This window comes from Pelophylax lessonae, assembly GCF_965119305.1.
Source record: "Pelophylax lessonae genome assembly, chromosome: 1".
Lineage (NCBI taxonomy): Eukaryota > Metazoa > Chordata > Amphibia > Anura > Ranidae > Pelophylax > Pelophylax lessonae.
The window spans coordinates 475,525,978-475,546,287 of record NC_138768.1 but is presented as its reverse complement, the minus strand read 5'-3'; the positions used below and the strand labels follow the sequence as shown (position 1 = coordinate 475,546,287).

Sequence of the window (20,310 nt, the reverse complement as noted above, 5' to 3'; positions counted from 1 at the left end):
CCAATTGTTGTATTTTCTCCACAACTCCCCCGTTGTGATTACACTTAAAATATTTTGCTTTGTTAACTCGCTCTTTAGGTCTCTCATCTGGAAGGGCCGGCTGCCAGGATTAGGATTGAACAGCTGCAGAAACCACGGGATGCGGGAGGTCTTTCTCTCCCTAACCCGTGGATGTACTACTTAACTTCACAGCTGCAGCATATGGCTGGGGCAAGGTCAGGTGCACAAGGTGGTTCGGCGCTGGCGATCACGAGGCACTTTACAGGTCCCTGTGGCATGCCGGAGGGTCTTGAGGCACAACTTTTTTCAAAATCCAATAAGCAATATCCTACCTATAGACTTCTTCAGAAGGTGTGGGACAAATCCAAACAGCTACAAAGGGTCACTGGCTACACTGTATACAGTCCCATATGGAACAACCGTACATACCCTGAACTTCTCAAGCTAGATCAGTCAGGTAGGTGGCGTTCCTTTGGGGTGACTCACCTTAAACACATTTTGGTCAACGGGACACTACTGCCCTTTGAACAAATGCGCCCTAAATTCTCCATCCCCGGGACTATGATGTATTGTTATATGCACTGAAGCATGCAGCGGCGGCCCAAACCTCCCTACACCAGATGCCTATGTCCCCTGCCCCTGTGTTTTCTCTAATGCAACAATTCACCTTCACCAAGGGGTTTATTTCCAGTTGTTACGCCTCTCTGTTGGGAGCGTATTTGGAGAAGTACCCTAGTACGGCCTGTGAACAATGGAGTGTTGATGTTGGGGAGGTTACAGAGGAGCAGTGGGAGGATGCCTTGGAGTCAGTTAGGCTGTGTTCACTTTATGTGTCACAACAGGTTTCACAACTCTACATCCTGCTCGCGGCTCCACGCCATGGGGCTGCGACCTGATAACTTGTGTAGTAGATGTGAGACTAATGTGGGGGATTTGATGCAATTACTATGGAGATGCCCAAAGTTACACAGGTATTGGACAGTAGTGATCTCCACGATCAATCGGGTCTTGGGACTGGAGATCCCACAGGATCCCAGGCAATGTCTACTAGGAATCCTTGACCATACAGTTCAGGATTAATATTTGCGAGAGGCTGCGGAAAGGTCCTTATGTCAGGCCCGCCTTCTCATTCTTAGACACTGGATTGCACGGGCTCCCCCCACTAGTGGAATATGGCAAGAACAATTGGGTAGCAACCTGCATATGGAAAATGTATCTATCGGCATAGAGTTTCCCCTGCCAGGTTTTCTAAAGTCTGGGGGGTGTGGTTAAGCTCCCCTGGTATGGCTCCAATAGACTTGATACTGGATCGCCTGCTGGTTTAGTACCGAGGGGGGTTGCAGGGCTGCTGTTCTGATGCGGGAGGGGGGGGGGTCTATGGATGTTGACCTGATTATTGTTACTATTCATGGTTTGATATGTTGATTTTGGCTTTGGCCTATAGGTGATTCTCTGATCCCAGGCTTTGTTTTGTACTGATTTCTACAACTTGTTGACTGTGTACAAGAAGTATGCTTTTTTTTTGTGTGTCTTCTCAATAAACTTCTTTCTTGATTCAAAAAAAAAGAAAAAATCTTTGTTCCTGGAAAGTACCAAAAAATTCACACGCTAAAGTAATGCTTAAAAGGCTAACTTTGGGCAAAAAAATTAAACAAAATGATGACCCTACACCAGAGTAAAGGGAGGACCAATGAGCACTATACAGGTGTCTAACATGATCCTTAGGCCCTGTTCACACCTGAGCGTTTTTCAGCCCATAAAACGCTCATCTATGAAAATCCAAAACGCCCAACAATCAAAATCCCATTCATTTCAATGGCCCCTGTTCACATCTGAGTATTTTGTCCACTGAAGCAAAACGCCCGTAGCTCAAAAAACTACAGGAGCTTCTTTTTGGGCTGATCAAAAGCGGTTCTGTTCCCATAGGAATGCATTAAAACGCCGTTATCTGCGTTTCACGGGCGTTTTTCAAACACACAGGTGGTTTCCTCCACCCCTTTTAACACCACCCACACCCAAACGCCTGCTAAAAACGCCCTAAAATTGCTCATAAAAACGCCCAACAAATGTCAGAGAAACGCCCAAAAAAACGATAAAAAAAAAGCCTACAAAAACAACTGAAAACAATAAGCTCAGGTGTGAATGCAGCCTTAAAGTTCTAATGCTTCTCTAGGAGCAGAAGAAGTTTTGCCAGTCCATTGTCCAAACCTAAGCCAAGGTACTCTAGATGAGGAAACAAGCACAGTCAAGATTTGCTTGATGTTTAGGAGCTAGCTGAACTCTAAGAATGTGAAAGGTCACTAAGATTGCCTTCAAATGGAGAAATTCTAGTGCCTAAAAACTCTTTGGGTGGAGAGGAGGATGAAAGAAAGGATCACAAACTGATTGCAGTCCTGCCCACCAAAAACATCAGAAAACGCTAATAACCTCAACAAATCAGAATGTGTAGGTTCAGATCCTGTATGTCTCACCAATGCCAAAAATTTTCCTGGCGGAAGTGATACAACTACCAAATGATCAATTACATCCTGAACTTTTTTTCTGTTGAGAGCTTTAAAGTCCAAAGTTAGACACCTTCCTTTTTGAGTACAGTAAAAAGGTTTGAATAGAACCCTCTTAACTTCTCTGGAGGTGGAACCAAAATGATCACTCTCTGAGCAATCCCTCAAGGACTAACTTCATATCCATCATTCATCTTTGGGATGCCAGATGAAGGTTCAACATGAAACTGCTACAAAAAAGCGAACTGAAATTCTATCTTGTAGCCTGATCCTATAGCATCACAATCCCAGGCATCCAGTTTGACTGGATGGTGAAAGACCAAAGTAGTTTCCCCTTTTCCACCTTGCAGGTAGGAGCAAAGATTGACAAAATGTATTATTAGAGCTTTGGTTCTCATACACAGAAGCAGTACTTTTGTTACCTTTGTTTATCTGCTATTTTCTCCCCTTGTCCATTCACATAGAACACCTTGTATTTTGAGAAAATTTAAGAGAATACAAGGCAATCTGTGAATCGACAAAGGGAGTGGAAGGGTGGAAAAATAGCAGTACAGTTTCTGTGTATGAAAACTGCAGCACTCATAATCGCAGTGCTGGAAGTATAATGAAAGGTATACTATGCAGCATGATGTAAATTGTAAATTTGTGAGTAAAGTTTTTTATTTTTTACAAAGCAAATTTTAAGAAAAAGGGTTTCACTGTAGTGTTTTAAAACATCAGAATCTCTTAAAGTATTTTATACTGAACAATTTACACTTTTTAAACAAATTTTGTATTATCCTACCATTTCAGATAAAATAGTGGTTGGTGGAGATTTTTAATTTTAGAACACAGACGACTTATCTCCAGTACAAGAATTGAAATGCACAAAAACTCACAAGAAAGACTTACCTCTAGCTGTTCTGGGAGAAGTTCTGCAATCTTCTTCAACAAGTTGCAAGTTGGCTTGTTTGAGCATAACAAGGTTAGCTGAAATTCCCGGTTGCCACGCAAAATCAGGCCTTTTGAAAGGATACCAACACGCTTAACACCCCTCAAGAGACAGGCATCACCAGATTTACTGTAAATATATGCATATAAACAAAACATTACATGCACAGAAAATAAAAATGTAAGCAGTAAAGAAAAATGGGATTTTTGACTTACCGCAAAATTCGTTTCTCTGAAGTTCATTGACAGACGCAGCTCCTTATCCTTTTTAACCATTGAGTTATGCTGCCCCCTACATGGAGTAGGACACTAGCCAGGAAATTGTTTTTATCACGCCTATGGGGCAGTCCCTGCAGGCATACACCCACTCACTCTGCTATAGGATTCAGTTTTGTTGCAAGCAGTGTTAGAGGAAAAAAACCCCAACCCACTCAGAAATAGAGGGGCGGGTACTGCGTCAGTCAATGGCTCCAGAGAAAAGGATTTTATGGTAACTCAAAAATCCTGCTTTCTCGATCAATTATTGGACAGACACAGCTCCATATTCTTTTTAACCATTGGGACGTCCCAAAGAAGTATTTGCTTGAGAGGTGGGAAAACAATACAGAAGAATGCAATTCCCCAAGAGCTAAACGTAGCAAACCAGGTAACATGGAGATCAACCGGGAACAACTGGAGCTCACATAGAAACAACATACACCCTCAAAGAAAAAAAAATGCTCTTTTAAACAGCAGCCTGCAAATCCTTGCAGCCAAAAGAAGCATCTGAGGATGCCAACACATCTACTTTGTAGAATTTAGTGAACGTGTGCACAGGCCTTTTGAAAGGATACCAGATCCGGCAGGACAGGCGACCAAGTTGCCACCTTGGAAACTTGTATTACTGGCACCTGATGGCGAAAGGCCCAAGAGGCAATCAGCGCCCTAGCAGAATGCACCTTCTCAGGGAAAGGAGGAATCTGACCCTTAAGTGAATACGCCTGTACCACCATCTGCCTGATCCATCTGGATATGGTTGCAGCAGATGCAGCCAATTCCTTCCAAGCTCCTTCCTTGAGGACAAAAAGAGTCTGATTTCCTGAAAGACTCAATAACCGCCAGGCAAACCCTAATTGTCTGAACCACAGCCAAAGAATGCAAGGCGAGTTCATAGTTACATAGTTAGTGAGGTTGAAAAAAGACATCAGTCCATCCAGTTCAACCTATGATGTGTGTGTTTGCTTTTAACCGTACATTGTATACCCTTGTATGTTGTGGTCTTTAAGGTGCCCATCTAATAGTTTTTTGAAACTATCAATGCTCCCTGCTGATCCTTGGGATGCTTGGGCTTAGGACAGAGCGAAGGCAGCACAATGTCTTCATTTAATGGAAATCAGAAACCACCTTAGAAAGAAATGACTGATTAGGTTGAAGTACCACTTAATATCTGTGGACCACCAGAGAAGGAGAACGGCAGGACAGCGCCGCCAAATCAGATACTCTGCCGGCAGAGGTAATAGCCACCAAAAGGCTACCTTCTGTGACAGTGTAAGCAGAGGAATCTCCCCAAGTTTTCAAAGGGAGGTTTTTGAAGAACAGACAGTACCAAGTTAAGATCCTACGGAGGGAACAGGAACCTTATCGGAGGAGCCACATGACTAACTCCCTGGATAAAAGTGTGAATCAAAGAATGCGTAGCTAAAGGGCATTAAAAAAAAAACAAAGCAGACACCTGGCATTTAATAGTACCCAAGGCCAACCGCTGCTCAACCCCCCTTTAGAGGAAAGCCAATATCCTAGCCACTGAAAAGGAGCATGGATGCACCTTAATCGATTCACACCATGAGATGTACGATTTCCACGTACGATGATAAATCTTCCTGGAGGTAAATTTTCTATCCTTGAACAGTGTAGGAATCACTGAGTCAGAAAGACCCCTATTCTTCAATACCTGGCTTTCAACAGGCACGCCGTTAAAGCCAGAGACTGTAAAGCAGGATTGGAAATCGGCCCTTGAGACAAAAGATCTTCCCTGAGAGGAAGTCTCCAAGGAGCATCGGTGACTAACCTTACCAGATCTGCATACCAAGACCGGCGAGGCCAGTCTGAGGCCACCAGAATGACTGGATTACCTTCCACCTCTATTCAGCGCAAAAGCCTTGGCAGAAGCTTCAGCGGAGGAAACGCATAGTTCAGCCGACACTGACCCCAAGGAGCCACCAGTGCGACTGTGGCGTCGGCCAGAGGATCCTGAGACCTGGCTACAAACCTCTGCACCTTCTCGTTGAGCCCAGAAACTAACAGGTCTATATCGGGTGTCCCCCACCAGACACACAACATTTGAAACACCTCCGGGTGCAGGGACCATTCCCCCTGATGCAACACCTAACGACTCAAGTAATCTGCGTGCCAGTTCTCCACTTCGGGTATATGCACGGCGGAGAGGGCTGTAAAATTGGATTTTTGACTTACCGTAAAATCTTTTTCTCTTAAGCTCATTGACAGACGCAGACTTCTTGATTAATATCAGTAGGGATATACTGCCCCCTACAGGAGTAGGACACTAGGCAGGAAAAAAGTTCTGGCCACACCTTATGGGCAGTCCCAGGGGGTATATCCTCTCTCTCCCTGCTACAGGATGTCAGTTATGTAACAAAGCAGTGTCAGAGAATTCAACCCAAACCAACTCAAAATTAGAGGGGCGGGTCCTGCGTCTGTCAATGAGCTTAAGAGAAAAGGATTTTACGGTAAGTCAAAAATCCAATTTTCTCTGTCGCTCATTGACAGACGCAGACTTCTTGATTAATATCAGTAGGGACGTCCCAAAGCAGTGCCACAAATGAGGGGTGGGATAACAGAAATAAAAATCCAATCCAGAAGGCCCAACCGGAGCCAACCAGAAGCATCAAGGACTCATCGAACAAAAGGATGAGACCCAACTGAAAAACCAAAAAACCCCCGAGGTAGACCAACGGTCCCCTCAAACAGCGGCCTGCAGAAGCTTGCAGCCAAAAGGAGGCATCCGCCGATGCCAGCACATCAACTTTATAAAATTTTGTAAAGGTCTGAACCGACGACCAGGTAGACGCCTTGCAAACCTGAAGCACAGACGCCTGATGGCGGAAGGCCCAGGAAGCACTAAGAGCCCGAGTAGAGTGTGCCTTAACAGGGAACGGAGGAACCCGACCCTTAATAGAATAAGCCTGCACCACCGTCTGTCTGATCCATCTGGAGATAGTCGCGGCAGACGCAGGCAACCCCTTTCTAGGGCCATCCGTGATCACAAAAAGTGAATCAGCTTTACGAAAAGAGTCAGTAGTAGCCAAGTACACCCTGATCGCCCGAACCACATCCAAGGAGTGTAACGCAAACTCCCGAGGATGACTGGGCTTAGGACACAGGGAAGGTAACACAATATCCTCATTCAAATGAAACTCTGAAACCACCTTAGGACGGAAGGATGGATTCGGACGAAGAACCACCTTATCCCTATGAACCACCAGATATGGGGAACGACAGGACAATGCGGCCAGTTCCGACACCCTGCGTGCATAAGTGATAGCCACCAAAAATGCCACCTTCTGGGATAAGGTAAGCAAGGGAATCTCCCTAATATTTTCAAAGGGAGGTTTCTGGAGAACCGACAATACCAAATTAAGATCCCAGGGCGGCAAGGGTGCGCGCACCGGAGGAGCCAGGTGCCGCACCCCCTGGATGAAACTCCGCACCAAGGAATGAGTAGCCAGTGGCCTCTGGAAGAAGATTGCCAGTGCTGAGACCTGACCCTTGATAGTGCTCAAGGCCAGTTTCTGCTCAACCCCCCGTTGCAGAAATGCCAATATCCGAGCCACCGAGTAAGAACGTGGAGGAAACCCAAGGGATTCACACCACGCGATATACGACTTCCATGTGCGATGATAGACCTTTCTGGAAGTCGCTTTCCTTGCTTTAATCAGAGTAGGGATAATTGAAACAGACAAACCCCTGTCCTTCAGCACCTGGCTCTCAACAGCCAAGCCGTCAAAGCCAGCGATCGTAAAGCAGGATGGACAATCGGTCCCTGAGACGGCAGATCCTCCCTGAGAGGAAGTCGCCAAGGAGCGTCTGCGACCAGCCTGACCAGGACGGCATATTAGGCCCAATGAGGTCAATCCGGAGTCACAAGGATGACTGGAATTCCCTCCGCCTCTATCCTGTGAAGAAGTTTCGGTGACACCTTGAGAGGAGGAAAGGCATACAGCAGCTGGTACTGCCCCCACAGAGTATTCAGTGCGTCTGCGGCGTCCGCCAGAGGATCGCGGGCTACAACCCTCTGCACCTTTCTGTTGCGCCGAGATGCCAACAGATCCACGTCCGGGGTGCCACAATGAAGGCACAACTGGTGAAAAACCTGTCTGAAGAGGCCATTCCCCTTGATCCAGGGTCTGACGGCTGAGAAAGTCTGCCTGTCAATTTTCCACACCCAGAACGTAAACTGCAGAAAGAGCCGGAACAAACTTTTCCGCCCAAAACCTGCCGGCCACTTCCACGGCCGCCAGAACACTCTTGGTGTCCCCTTGATGATTGACATAGGTCACGGCCGTGGCATTGTCCGACTGAATCCGAACCGAGCAGCCCTGAAAATGCTTGGTCCGGTGAACCAGGCAAAACCTGATCGCTTTCAGTTCCAACACATTTATCGATAACCTGGATATTTTCGGAAAAAAGGGCCTCCCCTGACTGAGCATCGGAGACAGAGGCCCCCAAACCAGAAACTACCTGGTCCGCTCGCTCAGCCGGAACCGATTGTCCAGGTGTCTCGTCCGAGGTATCGGACGAGACAGGGGTGGGCGGGGGTTTGAGCCCCCCGTCCCTGACAGGCCACCTCCACCCGGGACACAAATGACTCCAGGACCGCTAAAAGCGAATCAATGGTGAGTGGAGAATCAAAGGGCCCTGCAGCCACCTCGAGGGGATCAGATGGGGACTCATGTGCAGTAGGGTCCATGGCAATGCCAGGGAAACCGGTCAGCAAAAAATGACAAAATTAAAAAAAAAAAACTTTTTTTTTTTTTAAAAAGAATCCCCCAGCGCTACAGCGCCCCTCAGTGGTCACGTGTTTGAGACCCCCGCAGAGAGAGAGAGAGAGAGAGAGAGAGAGACCCCCAAAAGTTCAAGTTCAAACCAGGACTGCTCTCAGCTCTGTCTGACAGGAAGTCTTTTGTGGAGTGATTTTCTCCGGTCTAGGGAGGGGCCACGCCCTTGGTGATTACTACAGCTGCTCAGCTCTCAAGCAGGACGAGCTGGGTGTACCAAGATGGCCGCCACCATGCCGAGGACATGCAGGCTACAACAAAAAGGCGGCCCCGCGTGGCCCGCGGGAAAATGGCGGCCTCGTGCGGTCCGCAGTGTCAACAGGGGACCCCCGAGAGCCTACCCTACAGATCGATCATAGATGGGCCTGAAAGCACAGGTATTAACCCCACCCTGATCGTTTTTAGGGTAACATCGGCGGCGCCCCCCCACCGCCTCCATATGTGGCCTGTACCCACTAGAGAGGGGGGCAGATAGGTGGGGGTGCGTAATAGGACAGAGGGGAACCCGGAATCATGAGGGTCCGACCATCCTGGGGAGGGGCCCGCGTCCGCCCCAAAGCCCGTCAGGGGGAGAGGGGGAACATTCTACTCACCATACCGAACAGGCGGGCACCAACTCCTGACAGAACCCCTCTCCACCGAGGTGGGGGTCTGTCGGCCAATACGGACGCCGCGACTCAGATTCCGACTGGTCGTAGGCGACCTGGCGAGACGTTTAACTCGCGGGGCCAGTCCCCGTCCAGTGGGACTATGTCGCAGCCGACCCAGCGCAGAGCTAGGGCCTGCACGCGCTCATAGGCCGGCTGGGGTGACCACCGGATCTCAACATCCAGCCCGTCGCCCAGATCCAGCATAATTGCTTGAAGATCTCACAGGAACAAACTGGAGATAAAAAAAACTAAAAAAGATCTAAAAAGCTTGCCAGGACCAGAGATCACAGCAAGGAACTTAGGTCCTTACTCCTGACTAGGCAGAAAAAAACTGACATCCTGTAGCAGGGAGAGAGAGGATATACCCCCTGGGACTGCCCATAAGGTGTGGCCAGAACTTTTTTCCTGCCTAGTGTCCTACTCCTGTAGGGGGCAGTATATCCCTACTGATATTAATCAAGAAGTCTGCGTCTGTCAATGAGCGACAGAGAACATTTCTTTTGCCTAAATAAAGATCTCGGCCACCTTCCGGGCCGCCAGGACACTCCTGGTGCCCCCTTGATGATTGATGTAAACCACAAAGCTTTCCAAGTACGACCACCCCCCCCCCCCCCCCCAGCCGCACATGCTGGCACTTGTGGATACCAAGAACCAATACATTGGAAGGAAGGGCTTGCCCTGACGCAGGGCCAAGGAACGGAGCCACCAAAGAAGAGCACTTCTTGCGTTTTGACTCAACTGAATAAGATTGTCTAAAGATTTTGGATCCTTGTTCCACTTGACAAAAATACCCCTTTGCAGAGGTCTCGTGTGGAACTGAGCAAACGGAACCGCCCCAAAAGGTAGAGGTAGACACCATTAGGCCTAGAGCTTGCATGCAATCCGCAATGAGGACAGAGTGCTGGATAACAGCAACCGAATCGCTCTCTGCAACTTTTGCAGCTTTTCCAGGGAAAGAGACACCCTCGCAGAGGCTGAGTCCAGAGTCAGTCCCAGATAAACCATTTTGGAGGCTGCACGATTCTGGCCAAAATGAGAATCACGATTTTTTAGCTTGGAATAAAGATCACGATTCTCTCACGATTCTCTGTGTAACAAAAAAAAAATAAATGGGATAACTTTACTGTTACGTTTTTTTTTTATTCATTAAAGTCTATTAATTGCGTTTGAAAGACTGCTGCGCAAATACAGTGTGACATAAAATATTACAACAATCGCCATTTTATTCTGTAGGGTCTCTGCTAAAAAAAATATATAAAATGTTTGGGGGTTTTAAGTACTTTTCTAGCAAAAAAAAATGATTTTAACTTGCAAGCAACAAATGTCAGAAAAAGATCCAGTCTTTAAGAGGTTAAACTTCCTTTCTCCCTGGCAGAGGGAAGGAAAAGATACAATGTAATCATTTTTGTTTATAGTTACTGGGAGACTCTCTCTGCTATGCAAAGAATCGAGCATATTTCAGGGTTAGATCGTCAGGAGGGGTGAATCGAGATCGCGATTTTCATACGATTAATTGTGCAGCTCTAGCTGGGAGCAGAGCAGATTTCTTTTTAATTGATGATCCAACTGAACTCTTGCAGAGTCCGTACAGAGATTGACAGATCGCCCACATGAACTGAGTGGGAGTATGCTCTTAAAGAGGAAGTAAACCCTCCTCAGGAAGTTGTACCTATAGGTAAGCCTATATTAAGGCTTACCTATAGGTACTGTAAATATCTCCTAAACATGCACCGTTTAGGAGATATTTACCTTTAATGCAGCCAGTGACGTCACTGGCGCATGCGCTCTGAAGGAACGGCAGATCGTGCCGTTCCTTCAGAGCCCCGTGCCGTGACCGTCGGCTCCCGCGCGCGTGCGCGGGAGTGACGTCACCGCGGCTCCGGCCAATCAGATGGCCGGATGCCGCGATCCCGGAAGACGGGCGACTATACATGTCGCCCGTCATACAGGTAAGCGGACGGCACGGCGGGGGCTCGTTCTAAGGTAAGTATTTCATAATGAGCTACTATGCGATGCATACTAGCTCATTATGTGTTTCTCTTTCAGGATGTAAAGAAGAGAAAAATTTTTTTTCTCGGTTTACAACCTCTTTAAGAGGAGATTGTCCAGGTACCCTAGTACCGCAATCCCCATTTTCACAGTAATGCCAATACCGGAGCCAACACGTTGGTGAAGACCCTGGGGGCGGGGATGAGACCAAAGGGTAATGCCACAAATTGATCATGTTCCTCTCCAACAGTGAAGCGAAGAAAACGGTGGTGTCCAGTGTAAATAGGGATGTGCAGATATGCGTCCTCAATATCGATAGGAGGCCAAAAAGTCCCCTTGGTGTGAGATTGAGAGCCTTGAGGTCCAGAATTGGACACACGTTCCCTTTTTTCCTGGGAACAGTAAACAGGTTTGCATAAAACCCTTAAAAGAGTTCCCGAGAGGGAACCGGCACAATCAACCTTTGCGACAGCAGATCTTGTATTGTCTCTCGTACATCCCTTAACCAATCTGAAGATAAGCGTAGATTGGACGGGAAGAATCTGTCCGATGGTCAGGACCGGAATTAGATCTTGTAACCTGATCAGAGCCACTTGTGGGCCCCTTTGTCCTGAATCAAGGAGGATCCTGGTTCTGGAAAGAAAACAAAGATGTCACCCCACCCCAGATATGGGTGAGGGCGTCCCTTCATGCAGACGGAGATTTGTCTGCAGATCTGGAGGGGCCTTTTCTCTGTTTACCCGACCAGGTCTTCTTGGAACCCCCAGATGACCTAAATGGCTTAGGCCCTTTCTCCTGTGTGCAGAAGTCACGAAGGGGCCGCCTGTGTGCTGAAAATTAAGGGCCCTGTGTATTACGCAGTAACTTGCCCTTAGCGGATAGAGGAAGAAGAGTACTCTTCCCACCTGTGAGTCCTTTGATCAGTTCATCCAACGAAGACCCAAATAGGTGGTCCCCAGAAAAGGGGAGATCTGATCGAGCCTTTTTAGAAGCCTGGTCCGCAGACCAGCTTTTTAGCTACACCATGTGTGGTTACCATTATTGCGTTTAGAACAACTCTACTGACTTGCGACAATTTTGTCACAGTAGGCGGGAAAAGGGAGTACCTTTGCCGCTTAAGAAGATCTGTGGGCCCGAGGGGACCGGCGCCCCCTATGTTAAAAATTATCTGCACAGATACAATCAGTGCATCCACCAGCGCCCTTGCATATGCAGTAAAAAAAAGGAATCATCCTCACCGCAGAGCACCCGAAGTGCGTGGACGCAGACCCAGTAGAGTCGCTATATGCCAAGCTCACCCTGAGAACATAATAAGCAGGGGAGGTCACCGACCACAGTCCTGCAAGGAAACGCTGGCTAAAGTTCCACAAAAAGGTCCTATTAGACCTAAAGGTCGCCCACCATACATGACCTTAAAGGACATAGCCCCCTATAAAGGGGAAGAGGGGGCCTGCCATGACGCTGACACACAGGCAGAGTACCCCTAAACAACAATGCCCACACTGCGCCCACGGGTTCAAGGGGGGCGCCAGGCAGTCCATATGTCCACGCCCATCCGCTGCTCTATCACCCCGGTCAGCAGCTCAAACAGCCTGGTCAACTGCTCAGTCAGCTCAGACAGACAGCTGCGAGTTGGCTGCAAAGCCACAGCCTAAATTTGGGGTACGAACAGGTCCAAAGTCCGCCGTTAGCTCTGTCAGCAGCTCGGACAGTCTGGTCAGTCACCTGGGCAGCCAGCTCCGTCAATTTTTTGCCCGATCCGGCCACGTGAGGCATCCACTGGTCAGCTTGGTCAGGTACCTCACCTCGGTCAGGTACCCAGACAGCCGAGAGTAGGCCACAAAGCCGCAAACAAAATTTTCGGCCTGACCCAGACACGTGAGTCACCGACCCGCGGATTAAGAAAAATCCACTCCCCCCAAGCATATAACCACCGCAGGGAGCCCAAAGGACATCCCTGCCCCAGTCACTAACCCCCAGGGGGAAAAAGACGCCCGTGTGTGATCCGGACAGCCCGGTCAGAAACAACTGCATCCACCCCCCTTACTGGAGCAAGTGGCAAAGCCAGCTCCTACCTAATCATGGGAGGAGGGGGCATGGGGGTAGAGGGGCTGGTGGACCACCGTGAATGTTAGAGGGGCTGGGGGAAATAGATTGGGAACCCAAGGGGACCACGTCCACCCCGAGACTACAAGAGCTATGGGGGACACTACTCATGCCAACAATTGGGTGGGCGCCACTCAAGACAGACTACCTCTCCACTCGGGGTGGGGGTGCTGAAGGCCAAGGGGCACACTGCAACTCAGGCCAAATCAGGTTGTGTGCGTCCCGGCGAGGTGTTACACTCGCGGGCCAGCCCCCGTAAATTGGGGCTCTGTCGTGGCTAGGCCTAGCGCAGAGCTATAACCTGCACACGCTCGCTGGCCGGACTGGGAGACCTTAGGGATCAAGGATATCCAGTCCAAAAACCAGTCCGGCTGTTGATTGCAGTTCTCTCAGTAAACATAACTAGCTAAAAACTTTAAATTTGAACAAAGGTTCTCTTTAAAATAAAAAAACAAGTTAAGACTGAAGTCCCAGCGGGGAACAAGGTCCTATTTCTAAACTATAAATATTTAAACACCCCTAACCACGCTAAACAACACCAAAATAGAAGCAGCAACTTACAGTGAGATATCACCTAGTAGTACAAAATGCAAATATTAAAGCTGCACTATAAAAGGGATTGTGATAATAGAATTGACTAGTGACAAATAAAACTATATGTTATGAACAATAATACTTACCTCTGCCATGTTTGACCCTTTTGGGTCTCATCTGGTAAGCAGGTATTCTATGTGGTGGTGGATGTCGGTGGAAAACCCTTGTATGCAATTTTCTATTTGACATTCACTTGCATCGTTCCTTCACTAACTTTGGACTGATAATCATCATATGGACTGATAATCATCTTAATTTGGTGGCGGAAGATTCATATTCTTACTTATGTCACTATACGAGTCACACATTGTATTTATTTACAATTGACTTTTTTTAATTGTTCATAACATAAGGTTTTGTCACTAGTCAATTCTTTTATCACAATCACGTTTATAGCGCAGCTTTTATATTTGCATTCTATTCATAAACTAGGCAGAAAAACTGAATCCTATAGCAGAGTGAGTGGGTGTACGCCCGCAAGGACTGTCCCATAGGCATGGTAAAGTTTATTCCTGCCTAATGTCCTACTCCTGTAGGGGGCAGCATACCCCAATGGTTAAGAATAATATGGAGCTGCGTCTGTCAATGAACGATAGAGAAATCCATTTCTCTAATGTTCTTTGACGGACACAGCTTCAAAAAAAATCACATTTTCTCTTTTGTTCATTTACAGACCGCTTCAGATCTTCATAACCGTTGGGACGTCAAAAAGCAGTGTTAAACATGAGTGGGAAAAGCAAAAAAATTCCAAGGCTAAACAGTGGCAAACCAGGCAACAGGAGCTCAACCAAAACAACAGGAGCTCATCTGACAAAATACAATACACCCTCAAAGAGGATCAGGTCCTCTCAACAGCAGCTTGCAAAACCTTGCGGCCAAAAGTAGCATCCGCAGATGCCAACACATCTACTTTCTAAAACCTTGTGAAAGTGTGCAGTGACGACCAAGTGGCCGTCTTGCAAACCTGTGTCACTGTCGCCAGATGACGGAAAGCCCAGGAGACACTAAGCGCCCGAGTAGAGTGCGCCTTAACAGGTAAAGGAGGAACCTGACCCTTAATGGAATAGGTCTGAATCACTGTCTGACTGATCCATCTGGAAATTGTCGCAGAGGAAGTGGACAACCCTTTACGAGGCCCATCCGTGAGCACAGAGGCTGACTTCCTGAAAGACTCGGTAGCTGCCAGGTACACCCCAATTGCCCGGACCACTTCCAAGGCAATTTTCTTCAGATGTTTATGCCTGGGACACAGGGAAGGCAACACAATGCCTTCATTCAAATGAAAATCATAGACAACCTTTAAAAGGAACGACAGATAGGGGCAAAGATCCACCTTAACTTTGTGAATCATCAGGTAAGGTGAACCACAGGATAACGCCACCAGTTCCGACACCCTGTGCGCAGAGGTGATAGCCACCAAAAAGGCCACCTTCTGGGACAGCGTAAGCAGGGGAATCTCCAGAAAATTCTCAAAGGGAGGCTTTTGGAGAACCGAAAGCACTAAATTGAGATCCCAAGGCAGCAACGGAACCCACACTGGAGGAACCAAATGTCGGACACCCTGAAGAAAGGTACCAACCAGGGAGCGTGTGGCCAAACGGCGTTTGAAGAAGAACGCCGACACCTGGCCCTTGATGGTACTCAAGGCCAATTTCCGTTCAGCCCCCCATTGAAGGAAGGTCAAGATCCGAGCCACCGAGAAGGAGTGAGGATGAATCCCAAGAGACTCACAGCATGCAATGTACGTCTTCCACGTACAATGGTAGATCTTGCTAGAAGTAGTTTTCCTACCTTTCAACAGGGTAGGAATCACTGACTCAGATAAACAACTATCCTTCAGCACCTGGCGTTCAACAGCCAAGCTGTCAAAGCCAGCGACTGTAAAGTATTCTGTCCAGTTCTGGTCGCCAGTCCTCAGGAGGGATGTGTTGGAGCTGGAGAGAGTCCAGAGAAGGGCAACTAAACTAATTAGGGGATTGGAGGACCTTGACTATGAAGAGCGTCTACAATCGCTCGATTTATTCTCCCTGGAGAAGAGACGTCTGAGGGGGGACATGATAGCAATTTATAAATATCTTAATGGGGATCCCAGCTTAGAAAAAAAGCTGTTCATTCGAAGGGATTGCATGAGGACTCGAGGGCATACAATGCGATTAGAGGAGAAGCGTTTTAACCTCAGGCAACGTGGGGGGTTCTTTACTGTTAGGGCTACAAGATTGTGGAATTCTCTACCACAAGAGGTGGTTTCTGCGGGTAGTATGGTGGCTTTCAAAAGACTCTTAGACTTACATCTCAAGGATCAGAACATTCAGGGGTATGTGAGATGATTACAGCCACACACACCTACACAGGTTGAACTGGATGGACTATTGTCTTTATTCAACCTCACCTACTATGTAACTATGTAAAGCAGAATGGAAGATCGGTCCATGGGACAGCAGATCCTCCCCGATAGGAAGCTTCAAAAGGAACATCCAACTGCACCAGATCAACGTACCAAGCCTAGCGAGGCCAGTTCAAAGCCACTAAAATGACCGGAATCCCTTCTGCCTCGATCCTGCGTAGAAGTCTTGGCAGAAGCTTGAGAGGAGGGAAGGCGTAATTCAGACGATACTGACCCCACGGGCCAACAGCGCATCTGACGTCCGTCAGAGGATCCCTTGACTGACCCACAAACCTCTGCACCTTTCTGTTGAGCCGAGACACCAACAGATCCACCATGGGGGTGACCCACCGGAGACACAACTGCTGGAAAATTGATCGGTATTCTGGAATCAAGCGTCCAGATCCCCTGATGCCTCCCCAGCCGGACAGGCTGGCATTCGTGGTGACCACTGTCCAATACAAGGGGAGGAAAGATTTGCCCAGCTGAAGCGCCGGAGAACAAAGCGACCATATCAGGGACCCCATTTGGTCAGAATCTCCCTTTGCAGGGACCTCATAAGGAACTGAGCAAACAAAACCACCTTGAAGGTAGACACCATCAGGCCCAGCACCCGCATGCAAGACCGGAAGGATGACCATCTGTTGGACAGCAAGAAATTAATTTCAAAGCAATACTCACAAACCAGGCGCTAGTTGGGTGCCTGTAGGGTGGAGGGATAGAAGTAAGCCTGTGAGGCTCCCCAGCGGTTGTTCTGCTGCTAGCCAATGAGCATAGGAAGGGTGCTGATACGGACAAAAGTACATTAGGAAGGCAGCGCATGAACTACACCAGGATGCAATGGATAAAGGAGTCAGGAGAACATCCAGTATAGAAAGGGTTAACAGTTTATTGGTATTGATAACCGGAAAACAAAGTACATAAAATGCTTACATCCCCTTGGGCTGAAGTGGACAAGGGCACCTGGGAGCAACACGAGTATGAGGAGGTCAGTCTCCCAGGAGTGCTGAGCAGTGTGTGCACAAAGCCGGAAACCAGCCAGCTCGAGGATGAAAGGACTTCGCTGTAGTTCCGGAGCGGTTGACATCAGCCGGACAAGTGCCACTTGTGGGAAAACACCAGGAACCAGGGTGGGACACAAGCTATATGGTTGCCATGACTACATGTTTAGCGCCATGCGCTTTATCAAGTCATGGAAAGGAATGGCAACAGGGAAATTTAAAGATAGGGGAAGGGGCGGGACTGTGATTACAAACCAGGAAAAGGCTTGGTTGCACTTTTAACCTCTCAGTGCCCTTATCTCCCTCCTTGATAATTGTTCAAAAAGATATTGCTCTGAAACCTCAGAGCTCCCGCCGTAGCGAGATTTGGAGAGGGCTAGGAGACCAAGAGATGGGACTTTATGGGTACCAGATAAAGATCAGGAATTCACCGATATATATAAAATTGTTTGGACTTTATTACATACAAATATAAAATACAATCACAATAACAAGTAAAGGGGAGTAAGGACAGACAGAGAAAAAATTGGATACATTACATGAAAAGATTCAAAGGTGTTAATAGACCATATACGTATTAAATTAAAGTGGCTTATCCGGAGAGTAATCCGGCTGTTGTCCACAAAAGAGCACCCAACAGGTTTCGCCAAATGCTTCTTCAGGGGCGTAAAGCTGTTGAAAATATGGTCGTAATGGTACTGTATCAAAATATAAGAATGTGTTACAAACAGTTCATGTACAAAAAACACTTAGTTATGTGAGCATTTCACCATGCAGACCCATCAAAAGCCACACCGATTGGGATTGACACCCGAAAAAAGAATCTAAATTTGACCACAGGGCGCCATGCAGGAACAGGACAGGGAAACGCGGATAGTCTGGGGGGACGAGTGCGGGAGCCGATATGAAGTAGAAAAAAAAAAATTATATGTGTGTGTATATATATATATATATATATATATATATATATATATAGACAGACGTGAATATGCTGTGATACCTGCTACATGCATATATAGATCTATAGATACAGGGTAAGGTACAGTGTGGAAAAGATCACCCACACATAAAGCAGATTCTATTGAGAGGAAGATGTTTGTTATACCTTATTAGACACCTGATCAGGTCACTGATTTGCATGTCATATATCCTGCTATTGCTAAAATGCAATCAAAAAGAAGCCACGGGGAGAGATGGGCGCACACAGAGATCCAGCCCTGGAAGTTTGTAAGGTTACAGAGCTGCAAAAATATAAATATGTATATATGAAAAATGGCCCTTTAACTATATATTTTAATATTGGTTGATGGATTCAGTATATGGCCGAATTACTTACATATTTATCTAAACTGACAATCTCAGTTAGATATCTGAGTCAATCCCATGATATAGTATTGGAACAGAGCTCAGGAGATGGTTAGTGCTGCCTTTTAAGAGTTGTAGTTCTTGTCAACAATCAAGGGAGTTTATCATGCTACAAAGTATAGGAGAGGGAGGGTCGGTTAGAGAGTTGTAATTGAATCAGATACAGTAAAACGTGATCAAATTAAATTAGTGGCCATTAATGTCAAAAATGGACATTTAAAACTTGCCTGTGTGTCGCCTCATACCGCATTCCCGTGGACCGACGCCGCCAGTTTAAATACCGGCTCCAAACCAGCTGCGTACCTCCTATCGGAAGTGACGTCCGCCGGGTGTGGCCTCGAACTGCGCATGCGCCGAGGAGCGGTGCATGCACAGTGCAATAAAAGGGAAACAGGGGAAGCCCCAAGTTCCTACAGCCATAGGGCAGCGCGGGATGCTGAAAAGAATGCCCGTTGACCTATGAGGAGGCCGCACACTCGTCCCCAAACCAGATTGCGCTCCCAGTCTGTGCCCGCATGTCCCCATGGGCCCAACAAGGAAAAGTGGTGGCTAGATATATCTGCGAAATGCCCACATATTACAATAACCATATGACAAAAGATCTATAGTAACAGTATATTCATGTTATATTCATACAGTACAGCGAAGATACCCATACGGTTTCAACCTTGCATGGATATAGTCAAATTGGACATGTGTTAATCAAAAACAGTTTCGATAAGAGATTACTTTGCTAGACAATAAAAAGAAAGAAAAAACATAATAGAGGCAAAGAGCCAATATTAGATTTAGTTATACATCTTTATTAGTACATATATATAGGAATAAGGATACTCATTCCTATTCTTTCGTGTTTCACCAAAAGAGTATGTAGGATAGAGGACTGACAATGCCATAGCCAAGCGAATCATAGTACTGATTCCATATGGGCTAGGTCATGGATGACAGGTCTCAATCCATACTGGGAGAAAGAAAAAAGGAAAGAGGGAGGGTGGGGGAGAGAAAAAATAAAGTGAATAAGAAAGAAAGATGGTAAAAAGAAAGAGGGGATACCTACCGATCTCAAAGAGGGTAACCTATACGGAAGATATTCAATAGTTGGAAAAATATATCAAAACGGATCACAGAAAATTCTGTCATCGTGATTTCTAATAAGGATGATTATTCCATATATTACAAATTTATCTAGAGGAAGGGTTTATAGGCAAGTACCTCATTGATGCCAGGTAGTATCGTGGCATCTAGGTACTCAATCCAATAGGTTTCCCTATATAGGTTTGTAAGATTTTCTTGTCCCAATCCCCCCCACGGGGGTCAGGGGATACCACCTCTAGAACAAAGAAAGATGACAGAGTTATCATATTTGTGATGGAGGCCAATATGACGTGTGACGGTAGTAAGAATTTTTCCCCCTTCCGAATAATAAAGGTGATCCCCTATACATAGATTAAACTGTCTAATCGTCTTTCCTACATAGTACGCTTGGCATATGCATTGCATTAAATAAATAATGCCTCTAGTAGTGCAATCTGCATGTTGTTTTGATCTATGCCAACTGCCATTGGGTAGGCGGACTCCTCTGCCCTCCAAAACCCAATTGCACCGTGTGCATTCGCCACAACGATAGGTTCCCTTTCGTTGGAAATTATTTGGTTTGTCTATTTGGTAATGACTTGAGGTTAGACTATCTCTTATCGAAGGGGCACGCCTAAACAGCAGATCAGGGTAAGGTTTTAA

At 46.9% G+C, this 20,310-nt stretch overlaps 1 protein-coding gene across 1 annotated transcript in view; it reads right to left on the bottom strand.

Moving 5' to 3' along the window:
• The window catches only part of ZFR2 (zinc finger RNA binding protein 2), a gene marked incomplete at its 3' end in the record, with an annotated part of 435,737 nt that overhangs the window by 172,543 nt on the left and 242,884 nt on the right, over positions 1-20,310 (bottom strand). The window contains exon 11 of the mRNA XM_082246780.1: positions 3,393-3,561. Coding sequence (XP_082102906.1) covers positions 3,393-3,561 — 169 coding nt within the window. The remainder of the gene's footprint in view (positions 1-3,392; positions 3,562-20,310) is intronic.